The sequence below is a fragment of the Triturus cristatus genome, chromosome 7 (assembly GCF_964204655.1).
Source record: "Triturus cristatus chromosome 7, aTriCri1.1, whole genome shotgun sequence".
Taxonomy (NCBI): Eukaryota; Metazoa; Chordata; class Amphibia; order Caudata; family Salamandridae; genus Triturus; species Triturus cristatus.
This window is the reverse complement of record NC_140590.1, coordinates 123,308,749-123,321,389: the sequence shown is the minus strand read 5'-3', so window position 1 is coordinate 123,321,389 and position 12,641 is coordinate 123,308,749. Positions and strand designations below refer to the sequence as shown.

The 12,641-nt window shown below is 43.7% G+C and overlaps 1 protein-coding gene across 7 annotated transcripts in view; it reads left to right on the top strand.

Annotated features, from left to right (window-relative positions):
• Positions 1–12,641, top strand: part of LOC146809005 (sialic acid-binding Ig-like lectin 13) — a 550,981-nt gene that overhangs the window by 85,683 nt on the left and 452,657 nt on the right. For all 7 annotated transcript variants that reach the window (XM_085615789.1, XM_085615786.1, XM_085615790.1 and 4 more), the window contains exon 2: positions 10,116–10,309. In XM_085615789.1, the coding sequence (XP_085471915.1) occupies positions 10,222–10,309 (88 nt within the window). In that variant the 5' untranslated portion in view covers positions 10,116–10,221. The remainder of the gene's footprint in view (positions 1–10,115; positions 10,310–12,641) is intronic.

Below are 12,641 nucleotides of genomic sequence, written 5' to 3'. Positions count from 1 at the left end.
CATTAGCATCACTTTAAAATAACTTTTTGCGGGTTTAACAGCACAAAACCTTGCATGTGCAAGACACTCTGGCCCTGAATACAAGTGCATCAGTTATGTAGCGCACCTGTTAGCTAACGGCATAGTGAGATCAATAGCACCTATTACAGGTTTGTGGGGAATAACATGAATATTTTGGTGTTTAACATCAAAAAGGGTATATAAATACCTGTGAGGAAATGGGGTGTATTATATTGTGTGATTGTACAACCTCACCATGTAACTCAATTACCACCTGGTTAGGTTTCAGTTGTTAAACACTTAGCTTGGCCCTGGGTAGCTGTGGCTCTGAGCAAAAAGGCTTATGCAAAGGAACACAGGTAGAGCATTTAAACAGCACCAAAACAATTGCCAAATAAATAACTAATACACTCAATAAGTCTGACACCAATTGAAAAAAATAAAGCAGATTCCTATATATTTTTAGACATCAAAAGATACAGAATTTAAAAGGTACCACAAATGACAGCTTTTTACTCAACAGCGAACAAGCATTTGTAAATTGAACACATTTGACACGTGGAAGGATTTTGAGAAAAAACTTTGGCTAGTTGAATCGAAATCGGTGAGAGTTACTTTGTACAAAAAACTCTGACAGGGAGTCAGTCGGGGGGACCGGCAAGTATCTCAGACACAGTTACCTCCGAAGAAGAAGCTGCCTCCATTCAGTTTCAGGCACTTTATCTACTTGCCATAGATTCCTATGGAAGTGGTTCTGATGCAATGCATATGTTACAGTCAAAGTGTGAAATCCCGCATTCTATAGAATGCCTAAGTAATGTATAGAATGCCTGAAAATGCCTGAAAATCGAATGTCAAAGTATGAAATAATTGATATTTTATACATTGCCTAGGCATTGTATACTTTGCCGGATTGTCTGCCGGCAAAGTATACAATACGCCTAATCCCGCCATTTTATTCCCGCCCGGCAATGTGTGAAATCCGGCCTTCTATAGAATCGCTAGGTAATGTATAGAATGCCTGAAAATCGAACGTCAAAGTATGAAATGATTGATATTTTATACATTGCCTAGGCAGTGTTTACTTTGCCGGATTGTCTGCCGGCAAAGTATATAATAGACCTAATCCCAGAGACAGCACAAGTTATCAGCAAGCGAGGGGCAGAGAAAGCATAAGTTATCAGCAAGCGAGGGGCAGAGACAGCACAAGTTGCCAGCAAGCGAGGGGCAGAGACAGCACAAGTTGCCAGCAAGCGAGGGGCAGAGACAGCACAAGTAACCAGGCAAAGAGCAGGTGGCAGCCGTGCGGTGGTTTGGGGAGCGACCTGCCTGCAAGCAGGGTCAGAGGTCGTGTATAGCATCCGTCTGAGGTTCCACAGATGCTCTGCCGTCATCCTTTCCCGTGGTTCTTGTATCACCATGTCGGAAGGGAGTGTAGTGCCAAGACAGGAATCACGCCATACTGACATGCCACGACGGTTCTGCGATTAATTATCTCAAGTAAGAGCCAATGCTGCTAAAAACTGTGTTTTCCTAACTGAAACCAGTTACCAAAAGTTAGTGGACAATGTGAAAAAGGCTAAGACGACCATTAAGAAGGAACCACGGGACTATTGGCTGGTGAAACACTATGACGTAATGATGGTCGAGAATACGACTAAGTTGATCTATCCTTTTAAAGAAGGTACGAGTGCTATTCAGTTTTACGTCGCAGACTTCGAGTTATTCGACTATTGGTCATGGAGGACGGGACAGGATGTTGAAAGAACTTTCACCCAAGTATAAGAACATTACCCGTCATGATATTGAGCTGTACATTCACCTTTGTGAGCCTTGCCAGAAGAAGCAAAAAGGTGTTAAAAAAGGTGTTGTGGTCAAGCCAATGTTTTTTTCTGAATTCAACTCCCGTTGTCAGGTCGATCTCATCGATTTTCAGTCCCATCCTGACAGAGAGTACTAGTTTATAATGGTGTACCAAGATCATCTCACTAAGTTTGTATTCTCAGGGCTCTGAAATCAAAGAGAGCGGAAGAAGTAGCCTACAAGCTCGTTGAAATATTTACGTTGCTTGGTGCTCCAACGATTCTACAGTCCGATAACGGCAGGGAATTTGCAAACAATGTGGTAAGCAGCCTAAAGGAGTATTGGCCCACCTTGAAGATCGTCCATGGTAAGCCACACACAAAGTCAGGGGAGCGTCAAAAGAGCTAATCAGGACATTGAAAATATGCTGTGTGCTTGGATGCAAGATGAAAAAACTAGCTGCTGGAGTGAGGGATTGCGATTCATCCAATTTATGAAGAACAGAGCTTTTCATTCTGGGATTAAGAGGTCACCATACGAAGCTCTGTTTGGCTGCAAAGCTAGAGTAGGTCTCTCGACGTCGTCCCTGCCTGACGACGTTTTACAAGACGTAGAGACTGAGGAAGAGCTCGAAAAAATAATAGAGAGCGTACAAACAACACAACAGCAGGAAGAAAGACGAGATGAATCAATGCAAGAGTCACAGCTCCCTGCAGAAGCCATAGCTGAGAATGCAATCCATGATGGAGGAAACCAAAACAGTGATGAAGCCATGGTTATCGAAGAGCCTTCCATTTCCGTGGTTACTGAAAATCCTTCTTCTTCCGCTATCTGTTGCGTCTGCTTAAAAGAAACCAGCGGTGCTCATACATGTCGAAAGTGTGGCCGAAACGTTTATGCCATCTGTGGACATTCTCCTAAAGACGATGACGGCGACGAAGTAGAAGGTTATGGGGTTAGCATTTTGTGCAATGTGTGCTTCAATATTGAGAAAGCTATCCAAAGTAAAATGGAATCGAAATCGAACCTTGAGATTCAGGCCAAAAAAATGAAAAGGGATTCTGACAAAAAAATTCCTCCAGTGCCTTTGGGTGCCACTTTGCGAGTTCCGATTCCCGATGTCGACAAAGGGCGGGGTGACTCACGCAATCTCTTGGCAGTTGTTATGAACGTGACGGAAGATGGCTTTTACCGACTTGGAACTGCACAAGGAATCTTGAAGCAACTCTACGCCAGATCACAATTCACCGTATGTCCAAAGAACTTAATGAGAATTGAAGACGTTCCTGACCACGAAATACCTCTCCGATCTGCAGCTACTTCTCAGTCCACAGGAAGGGGCCAAGGATTCGTCAGGTGTATGTGCAAGACGAAATGCCAAAATATGAGGTGCCTTTGTGTGAATAAGAAAATTAAGTGCAATTCAAAATGTCACTCTAGCCTTCCCTGCTGCAACTAGTAGGTCATGCCAGTTCTGCTTTGTGTTTCACCGGTAACAATATTCTGTTCGCATTCTTCTTTAAGTCGTGAAATCTATGTACAAGATCAAAGTGCCAAAATAGAAGGTGTTTTTGTGCTGCAACAAGTAGGTCATGCCAGTTCTGCTTTGTGTTTCACCGGTAACAATATTCTGTTTGCATTCTTCTTTAAGTCGTGAAATGTATGTACAAGATTAAAGTGCCAAAATATAAGGTGTTTTTGTGCTGCAACAAGTAGGTCATGCCAGTTCTGCTTTGTGTTTTACCGGTAACATTATTCTGTTCGCATTCTTCTTTAAGTCGTGAAATGTATGTACAAGATCAAAGTGCCAAAATATAAGGTGTTTTTGTGTGAAGAATAAAAGTGAGTACAATTCCACGTGTTACTCCGGCCTCGCTTAGTGTAACAAGTACTTCAATCTCAGATCTGCTTTCATTGTTTTCCGGTAAGAACATCCTGTGCTTTATTTCGTAGTTTTGTTCTTTCAGCTTCAAATGCGTATTAATTAATAAAGGCTTCTCATCTTGTGCCCTTTTAACACTTTGCGTAAATGGTACTGGTCATTTTGTATAATGCCTAGGAATTGTATAGAATGCCTAGGAAAAGTATGTAACATTTTGACCAAAAACTTATATTTCCGAGTTTGCCTCTAAACCATCAGGCATTCTATACATTACCTAGGCATTCTATACAATACCGGGATTTCACAATTTGCCGAATGCCTAGGAATCTCATCTTGTGGCCGTTTAAAACTTTGCGTAAATGGTACTGGTCATACTGTATAATGCCTAGGAATTGTATAGAATGCCTAGGAAAAGTATGTAACATTTTCACAAAAAACTTATATTTCATAGTTTGCCGAAAACCATCAGGCATTCTATACATTACCTAGACATTCTATACAATACCGGGATTTCACACTTTGACTGTAACATATACATGATGCTGAAGATGCTCAAAGATGCTGTGGGTTCAACATAGTCGTCAGGGGTCTTCCTGCATACACTTCTCGGTCAACAGACTTAGTGAGGCAGTCCTGGCCACTGGGGTTGATGTCTGTCGAGGTCCTCTCGAACATGGCAGAAGTCCAGTTGCTACTGGGCTACCAGTCATCTGGTGTCATGGTCACTGCAAAATCCTTCCTTGTTCTGTAGCTTGCCTTCTAGGTGACCCAGCTACATTCCAAATGACCATCCCAGCAGACTTGTTTGCAACTTTTGAGCATCGGGTCCTGGTCCCTGATGATGTAAGGAGCAGTGACCAATAATCTTGACTACCACACACCCTCTGCTTCTTCAGCTTTGTATCACTGTGCGGTAAACAGCAGGCCAGCCAACTGACCCTTTGAGTCTCTTGCTTTAGCTGGGCCCGGGAAACAACTTCTCAATGAACAAGACACAGCAGGCACAGTATCTACGCTTTGCAAGCCTCCATGTGCAGAATGTTCAGCCTCTCTTTGCCGGAAACATGATGCAGCAGGCAATCCTTCTTTTAGTCCAGTAAAGATCTGGGTGCCAGGGGGTGCCCTTTTTATGCCCAGAAAGTTCCCTCAGAGTAGGATGCCGTTGGTTGCTAATGGGATACCTCGTTCCCTCCTACCCGATGACCATTTTGTATGAAGTGTGGCATCTGGGGTGTACCATTCTTCCCGGTTCCAACAATGCAGAACCCCTCTCTTGACATCCAGGGCTCCCTAGTCCAACTCAGGGGTGTGGTTACCAAGGGGCTACATGCCCCTGAAAAACAAGTTTGACAACTAACTTCACCTTCCCTGTCCCTAGTGCCAGCCTTTCTGCCTAAACAATGGAGCAGCCTTTCCTAAGTGTTGGCCATTTGCCCTTCAAAGGAGCCTTCTCCTTTAAACCTTGTTTTTTGGGCCAACCCTAGTTTGGCTTCCCTGCAAGAGAGAGGTAACACCTCTCTTCCATGCTGGCTCTATTGTATCCTTTCCTGGGAGTCATTAGAATGTCTCCCCAGGGAGGCAGAACACTGTCTCTGGGACAGAATTCATGAGAAACCATTATGGACACAGGAGACTAAAGGCAACATAGTGGCAACTTTATAAAAGTTACACACCACAACTAGTTACATTTATTTGACTTGGGATCCATGTCCTACTTAATGTAACGAGTTGTTTGATACCTTGGAGAACTAACTTTGGTCACACTGTTCCATAGTTTAGCACAGCTGAGGTGTCAGCATGTAACACTGCACTTGCCAAAGGGGTGACTAAGCCTTTTCACAGTAAAAGCACCAATTGCATGCTTTTACTATCAAACCATATAAAATGCATGTTCTGCCCCTGAAATATCCTAGACCCTGCCTTTGGTCTCAGTTGGCCTAAAATAGTGATGAATTACCGATATTGCAGGGTGAGGCTTAGCTTTGCCATTGCTTTGAATGACAAAGTTGGACTAGCAGTTTAAACCTGCTCATCCTGCCTGGGTGTGCATAACCAGCGCATTAATTCATGGGGTGTCCCTCTAACTTACATGCCCTGGGTACCATATATTAGGGACTTTTAGGTAAGTTAGCTAATGCAATTAGCTATAAGCTATTGCAACATACTTGTTTTATGGTTAAGGCACTGGCACTGAGGTTTGGTCAGCAGGCCTGAGTGCACTCACAGAGTCCAAGACCCAGTGGCATCAGTTCAACAAGCATTTGCAATGCAATAAGTCTCGCATTTACGTACGTTTTCGCTATTTGCATCATAAATGACAATGACTTTTATTTATCTTTTTGGTTTTAAAATGTAAATAAAAGGCATTGTGATTGACAATGCCAATAGCCTAAACTTGCGTAAATGCGAGACCTATTGGATAGCAAATGCTTGTTCAATGGAGGGGGGGGGGGTACTATGGAAAACCCAGGGTTCAGCTTCAGTGATTCTGAGTGAAATCACCTTGTATGGTGACAATAAACAGAATCCCTTTAAACTTGGGGTGACTACATTTTGAAAACCAAGCTAAGACTGGTATATTGAATAAACATCGAAGTAAGACTACAATTTTGCATTGACTGTGAGGAACTGTTGAAGGGATCGCCGCATGCAGCCTGTCTTTACTATGGATCTGCAGCCGGATTTTCTCCTAACGATGGACTCCCCCTGTGTGAACCTCTTCGGAGCCCTCTCCACCACTGGTTCACTCCATCTCAGAGAGCGAAACCGGCCCCTGTTGCTGCAACTACCATGACCTGGATTAAGGGTTTATCGTCATGTCTTGCAGGGGACCCCTGGTGTTATCCCTTTTTAGTAGCCAGTTTGCGGGACTTGAATCTAATTACAGACACAGGTTCTATTCCCCTTACCCTTCCACTCTCAATGTTCACCATTTTCATGTATTTTCTGTTTTTTTTGTTTACGTGATGTAACTAATGCAACTATTTCTCTATCTATGTAAAGTGCTCTGATACCTCCAGGTCTAGCTAGCGCTATATAAAACTCTACAAATAAAATAAATAAAACAGACAACTTCATTGCCCGCACTCACCACCATACAAAACACACAATGAGCCAAGATGGGTGATGAAGTGTAACTTTTACACATAGCTTAATCGGTGTTAACTAATTTTTTTTCTGCTGGGGACTGCTAAGAATTCTACAAAAGCAAGAAAATGTGCCTCCCACTGTGTCGACCGTCTCTGACATATGGGCATGTGTTAAGTTTACTGACATTTGCCAGGATAAATGGTGGAAAAACGCGACTGGTCAGCATGTTTAAACTGCATTTCATTAGTCACCGATATCCTCAAAAATGTTCCACAACCAAAGACAGACTTGTCCCTGTTTGAGGTCTGTTGCTATGATGTAGATGCTATGATGCGAGAGAACTGATCCTCAAGGGGATGTTTGAAGCTAAAAGGCGAGAGGTCCCCACTGGTAATACCTTCGGATAGAAGAGAACCTGGCTGGAGAGCGGTCATCACAATAGTGCCAATATCGGCCACACTCACCAGCCCTCCCGCAGCAACATCCAGGTAGCATAAATAAGCAGACAAGACAACATTTTTGGTGGAGAAAATTGCTGCAGGTTTATTAGCATACCAAATATGCCAACATGGTGGGTTATCTTACAGGCGATCCAAAGGCAAGCCGCCCCTCGTGGCCTACCACCTGATGGGCCAACTTGCATCGTGGCCTTAGCCAATCGGTGCTTAGTGGTTGTAGTGAGGGGATAGCCCCTCCCACTTCCGGTGAACCATTGGTACACCATATAACTCACGCCCCCTGCCTACGAGGCGCGGAGCGTTCAAGCGACCCCCGGTTGTACAGCTTTCCAACCGCCCGTAGGACAGATGGGGCGCCGTCGCACCCCAGGGTCCACCGCACAGACTTCCTGGAGATATTTGGCCTCAGCACCCTTTCTGCTCCTCAAGCGGGTATCCCTGAGTACCTTTCCGCCTCTGGATCGCCATGTAACTCCGCCTGCAACACAAATAAAAAGATTAGAACATCCTTCCCCCCCACACCCTGATTATGCCGGGTAAGCGGAAGGGAGGGAAACGGCATCAGGGAGAGGGGACAAAGAGGCCGCCAGGTGGGCAGGGGAGGAATTTATACCTCCCCCGACCCCAACCCCGGCCGGAAGTGACGCGCGGGACCCCAAAGAGGTCTCTGGACACTAGGCTGCCCAGTGTGCCAACCTGTGGCACTAAAGGGGCCGCCCTCCTATGAGAGTCCCCTGCGGTGACTTTGTCGGTCAGCCCACAGATCTCAAGGAGGTGGATTATCATGAAATTCTTCAAGGTTAAACACAATGGGACAGAGTCACAAAGACATTTGTGACTATGGAGGTAACGCCTCAGAAGTACTTCTTCAAGTATTCACACATGCCCTTGGGAATCGGCCTGAAATGTGCAACTCCCTGCTAGTAAAGGTGCAATGAGGGCAGAATCGTTGTTTTGTACTTTTAGTATATGAATATTCCCTTAATATTGCCAACGTATTCTCATTTTAGATGCTTAAAGTACTACAAGAGTACGTAAAGTACTACTAGAAGAGTGTTTCTTCCAGTACTCATTAATGCTTTCTTGAATGGGCCCCAAGTGAATGTATTGATTTTCACAGCGCCTTACTCTGCAGCCCTCACAACAGGTGCAATCAATCAATCATGGTTTTTATACAGTGCAACTACCCACCAGTGAGGGTCTCAAGTCAAGTGGCCGGTTGGCAGCACTGCCGGACATTTTGGTGGTACCTCTAGTCTGACTGCCTTCATTTTGTGTGGAAACCTGATTATGTCTCATTATTGCATCGTAAAATCTGACTCTGATACTCACGGGTGCGGGTCACTGACAATCTGTCTTTTCCGTTCTAGACAATTGTTTACATCTCTTTTTCTCCGGATCTTTCATGGGCTGCGTTGTGCCTCTCAGACCCTTTAGGGGGAGCTACACAGCGTCTTTTGACAGGCAGCTTTTTGTCACTTTGGAAACTGATTGATCATGAAAGATAGAGGGGTCACTTAAAAGAGTCTTTATGAGTAACAGAAGTAATACCGCAGGAGTACTCCTAATTACTCCTGCATTTCTTTGTGAAGTGTTCAGAATTATGATTAAGGCTCCCTGGTTTCCGTTTTTACTGATTTTTACAGATAAATACTGACAAAAAAAATATTTTTGTCTGTATTTATTTTTAAATATGGATAAACATGGAAATTGGGTTGCTTTTTGAGTGATTCTAAATATTCTCTGCCATTGACTGCCAGGCCAATAGCTGTGTGGATTAATAGGTAAGGGGTTAAAAAAAAAAGACACTTTAGGTTAAAAAGCAGAAGATATGCCAAGGTTGATAATGACATTTGCATATATTTTCATATAAGTGCATTGATTTATCTTCTGCTCATATCACTGAAACCTGGCAGGCATTCAAGCATGAGTGCATATTTATCAGTTAAGTGCATGTGAGAATATACCAGTTTTACCTTCATTTTTTCACAAAACCTAAATTAAACATGGATAAATACTGATAAAATTAGGAAAAAATTATTTTGGATAAATACAGACGGAAATGCCCCAAAAATAAATACCATAAAACCAGGAGCCCTAATTATGATTTTTTCTAGAGAAGACCCTGAGATCTATCCATGGGTTTGAATCTTCGAGATCTCAAAAACTCCCACTATATTTGCATACCTAGGTATTTTTGTATGGATATTTAATTCCTAAAAAGATTGCTGTATATCAAATGTTACATTGTTTTGGAAGGTTGTAGTTACAGAATTGTTCTGTATCTATGCACTCGACAATGGCCATCTGGTTACCTGGACTTTGTTGAGTGCTGCTCTGTCAGGAAGGTGTTAAAGGTTCATCTCTTTGAAATAGGGTTTGCTGTCTGGCAGTAGACCTTAATTATCGTGTTTCTGGTTTGTAGAATATTATGAATCTCACTGTCAACAACTCGAGCATTCTATGTAATATCGATTGTTTTTGTAAATGTTTTGGAGCTTTTAATTTTAATTAAACAATTAGTTCATAATCGTCATTGAGAAAATCTGACTGATTAGTGACTTCTCTTGCAGACAGAATTACCACCATTTTTTAGGATGGCCCTTCTGATGCAGAAATTAATATTTAAGAATTTGTTTGTGCTAAACAGAAAATATGCATTACACTTTTGTCAACATACTTCTAATGTAATCCACTGGTATGTATATTTCTCCTGATGTACCAAGTGCATAAAGGACAACACATTGTATGATATCTGCCAGGTGTATAAAAATAACTAATCTAACATATTGTTATGTGTTGGATATATTGCTATGAGTATTACTCTATATATCATGATAATATATCATTAAATAGCAATTTTCTATTGTTTCCCCCCTCAGATTGACCTTCTGAAATACATTGGATAAGCCACATCAGGAACAATTAATGCCACTTTCACACTCGTAGCATTTTTGTGCCCTCTAGGAATACAAGAAGCCTCTTGGAATGATTGCCTTTGGAAATATCTCACTTATCAGTGCATGTCCAACTATGGCCTGTGCTAGACTTCTTGTGATGTCCTTTCTTTGGAATGGTAAGTGTGACGTGCCAATTTTAAAATGAGCTTTTATTACAACCAGTTCATGCCTTATGGTACTTATTAATCATTAACACATAGAAATTTGATTCAAAATGGATGTTGTGATATAATTGCATTGTTGGTGGATACCACAACCTATCCTCTTACTGAGGCATACTTCCTCCTGCAAAAATATAAGCCCAATCAAGGCACCACAGAAGCCAATAGGTAGTTTAATGAAGAACTTGCTATGCAGAAACACACTAACCATAACCCAGGGTAGGTGTGGGGCTAATCAGCAACAGAACATGAGAAAAATCCTCCTCAAGATACTCAAAAGGGGCTACTTTGCTAAAGTATCACTGAGGCACCCAGCTGTACAAAGGGGCTCTTGAAGATCTACAAATCAAATCGAAATCCAAAAATTGATATATATGGTGCAGCTAATCACTTGTGAGGGTATCCAGGTGCAGAGGTTAGAGCTGCTAAGGGGTTCAATCAAACAGCCAAGTCTTGAGTCCCTTCCTGAACCCCAGAAGAGAGGATGAGGTTCGTAGATGAAGGTGAGGTCATTCTAGGATTTCAATCAGGGCCAGACTGGCCGTAGCAGGCTTTGGGTGTTTTTCCCTGGTAAGTCGCCTTGGTGCGGGCCGGTTTTGGACCCCTGAAATGCCGTTTTTGTTACTGGGTCCAGTTTTGCAGCATAGCTGCAATATCGGCCCACTGTACTAAAAGCAGCAGCGGTGAGACGGGAGTGGTGCTTCCAACTAGGACCAGTCCCCATGGGGCGGGCCGAGCTGTTTGCCAGGGCTGGTTTCGGTTTCCAGTCCAGCCGTGATTTCAATGGAAGGTAGGAGAAGGAACGTTCTCCACTGTTGTTCCAGTGGATGCCAGGGGGTGTGCACAAGGGAGAGGGAGGAAGAACGCATGAGTCTCGAAGTTTGGTGGAAGTTCAGGCTGTGGTTGAGGTATGCTGGTCCTTGATTATGGAAGGCTTTGTAGGTGTGGATCAGCATTTTGAATTGACATGTCTTCTGAATGGGGTGCCAATAGACCCTCTTGAGGTGTGGGGGCGATGTGGGTTCGTATGGGCAGGTCATGGATGAGTCTGGCCTCTGAGTTCCACATGGTCTGCAGTCTCTACAGGCGATGCCTGGTGAATCCTACGTAGAGTGCATAGCTATAGTCCAGTCAGCTGGTGACTAGGGCTTGAGTGACAGTTTGTCTGGTGTTGATGGGAAGCCATTCAAAGATTTTACAGAGAATACGAAGAGTTTGGAAGCAGGCAGAAGAAACTTCATTGATTTGTTTTTTTTAATGGTGATCCTGATTTCCAGGATGATGCCAAGTTTGCTTGCGTGGTCTGTTGGGGAGCGGAGGGGATGCTGGTTCAGGTTCTGAAGGCTACCAGGAGTCATTCCACTGAAAGGTGTTGTTCTTGAAGATCAGCACTTCTGTTTTGTCTGTGTTGAGTTTTAGACAGTTGCTTTTCATCCAGTCTGCGATGCCCATCAGGCATCTGCAGAAGTTGGCCCTGTGGTGGAGGGGTCTTCTGCTAGAGAGAGGATCAGCGTGGAGTCTGTGTAGGATTGTTAGAAATTGGATTTCCGTTAGGCTAGGGTAAGTGCCGAAGCCAAGCAGAAACCTCCACTCTAGTCAGTATAAGGGAGTTACACTCCGAAAATAGCCCCTGCTCACCCCCTTGGTAGCTTGGCACGAGCAGTCAGGCTTATCTTAGAGACAGTGTGTAAAGTGTTTTGCACCCAATCAACAGTAATACAGTGTAAGCACTACAAAGGACACCACACCAGTTTTAGAAAAATAACCAATAATTTTATATACTTTCAAACAAGACCAAAGACGGTAAAAAATAAAAATCCACAATACTGTATGTAAAAAAAGTCTGTAGTTATCAAAATAAGATTCTAACGAAGTTCCTTGATGTCAATAGCTCCGTCCCGGGCGATCACGGCATCGTGAGCAAACAAATCCAAACAGTTCTGGCTGGCCTCGTGATCGCAGGCCAGCTACGGTGTCGGGAGGACCCACAAACAGTGCCTTTCAGAAATGCAGGGCGATGGGGCCCTTGAAGTCACTCCCGTTGTAGCTCAAGCTCCTTTATGATGGGATCAGGAGCGCTGGCATTGTCAGGCATCAAGTGCTGCAGTGTGAAGTGCAGCGGTGCAGCGTGCTGTGCCCCAAGGTCATTGTGCGAGCAGCAGCTCGGTGGTGGCGTCAGATGGCGTCGTCGGTGAGAGCAGGGTCGTGGTGTGAGATTAAGGTGGTGCTCCTCACGGTGCTAGCAAGTCAGGATGCAAGAAGCGGCGGCATCGTTGCTGAAGAGCTG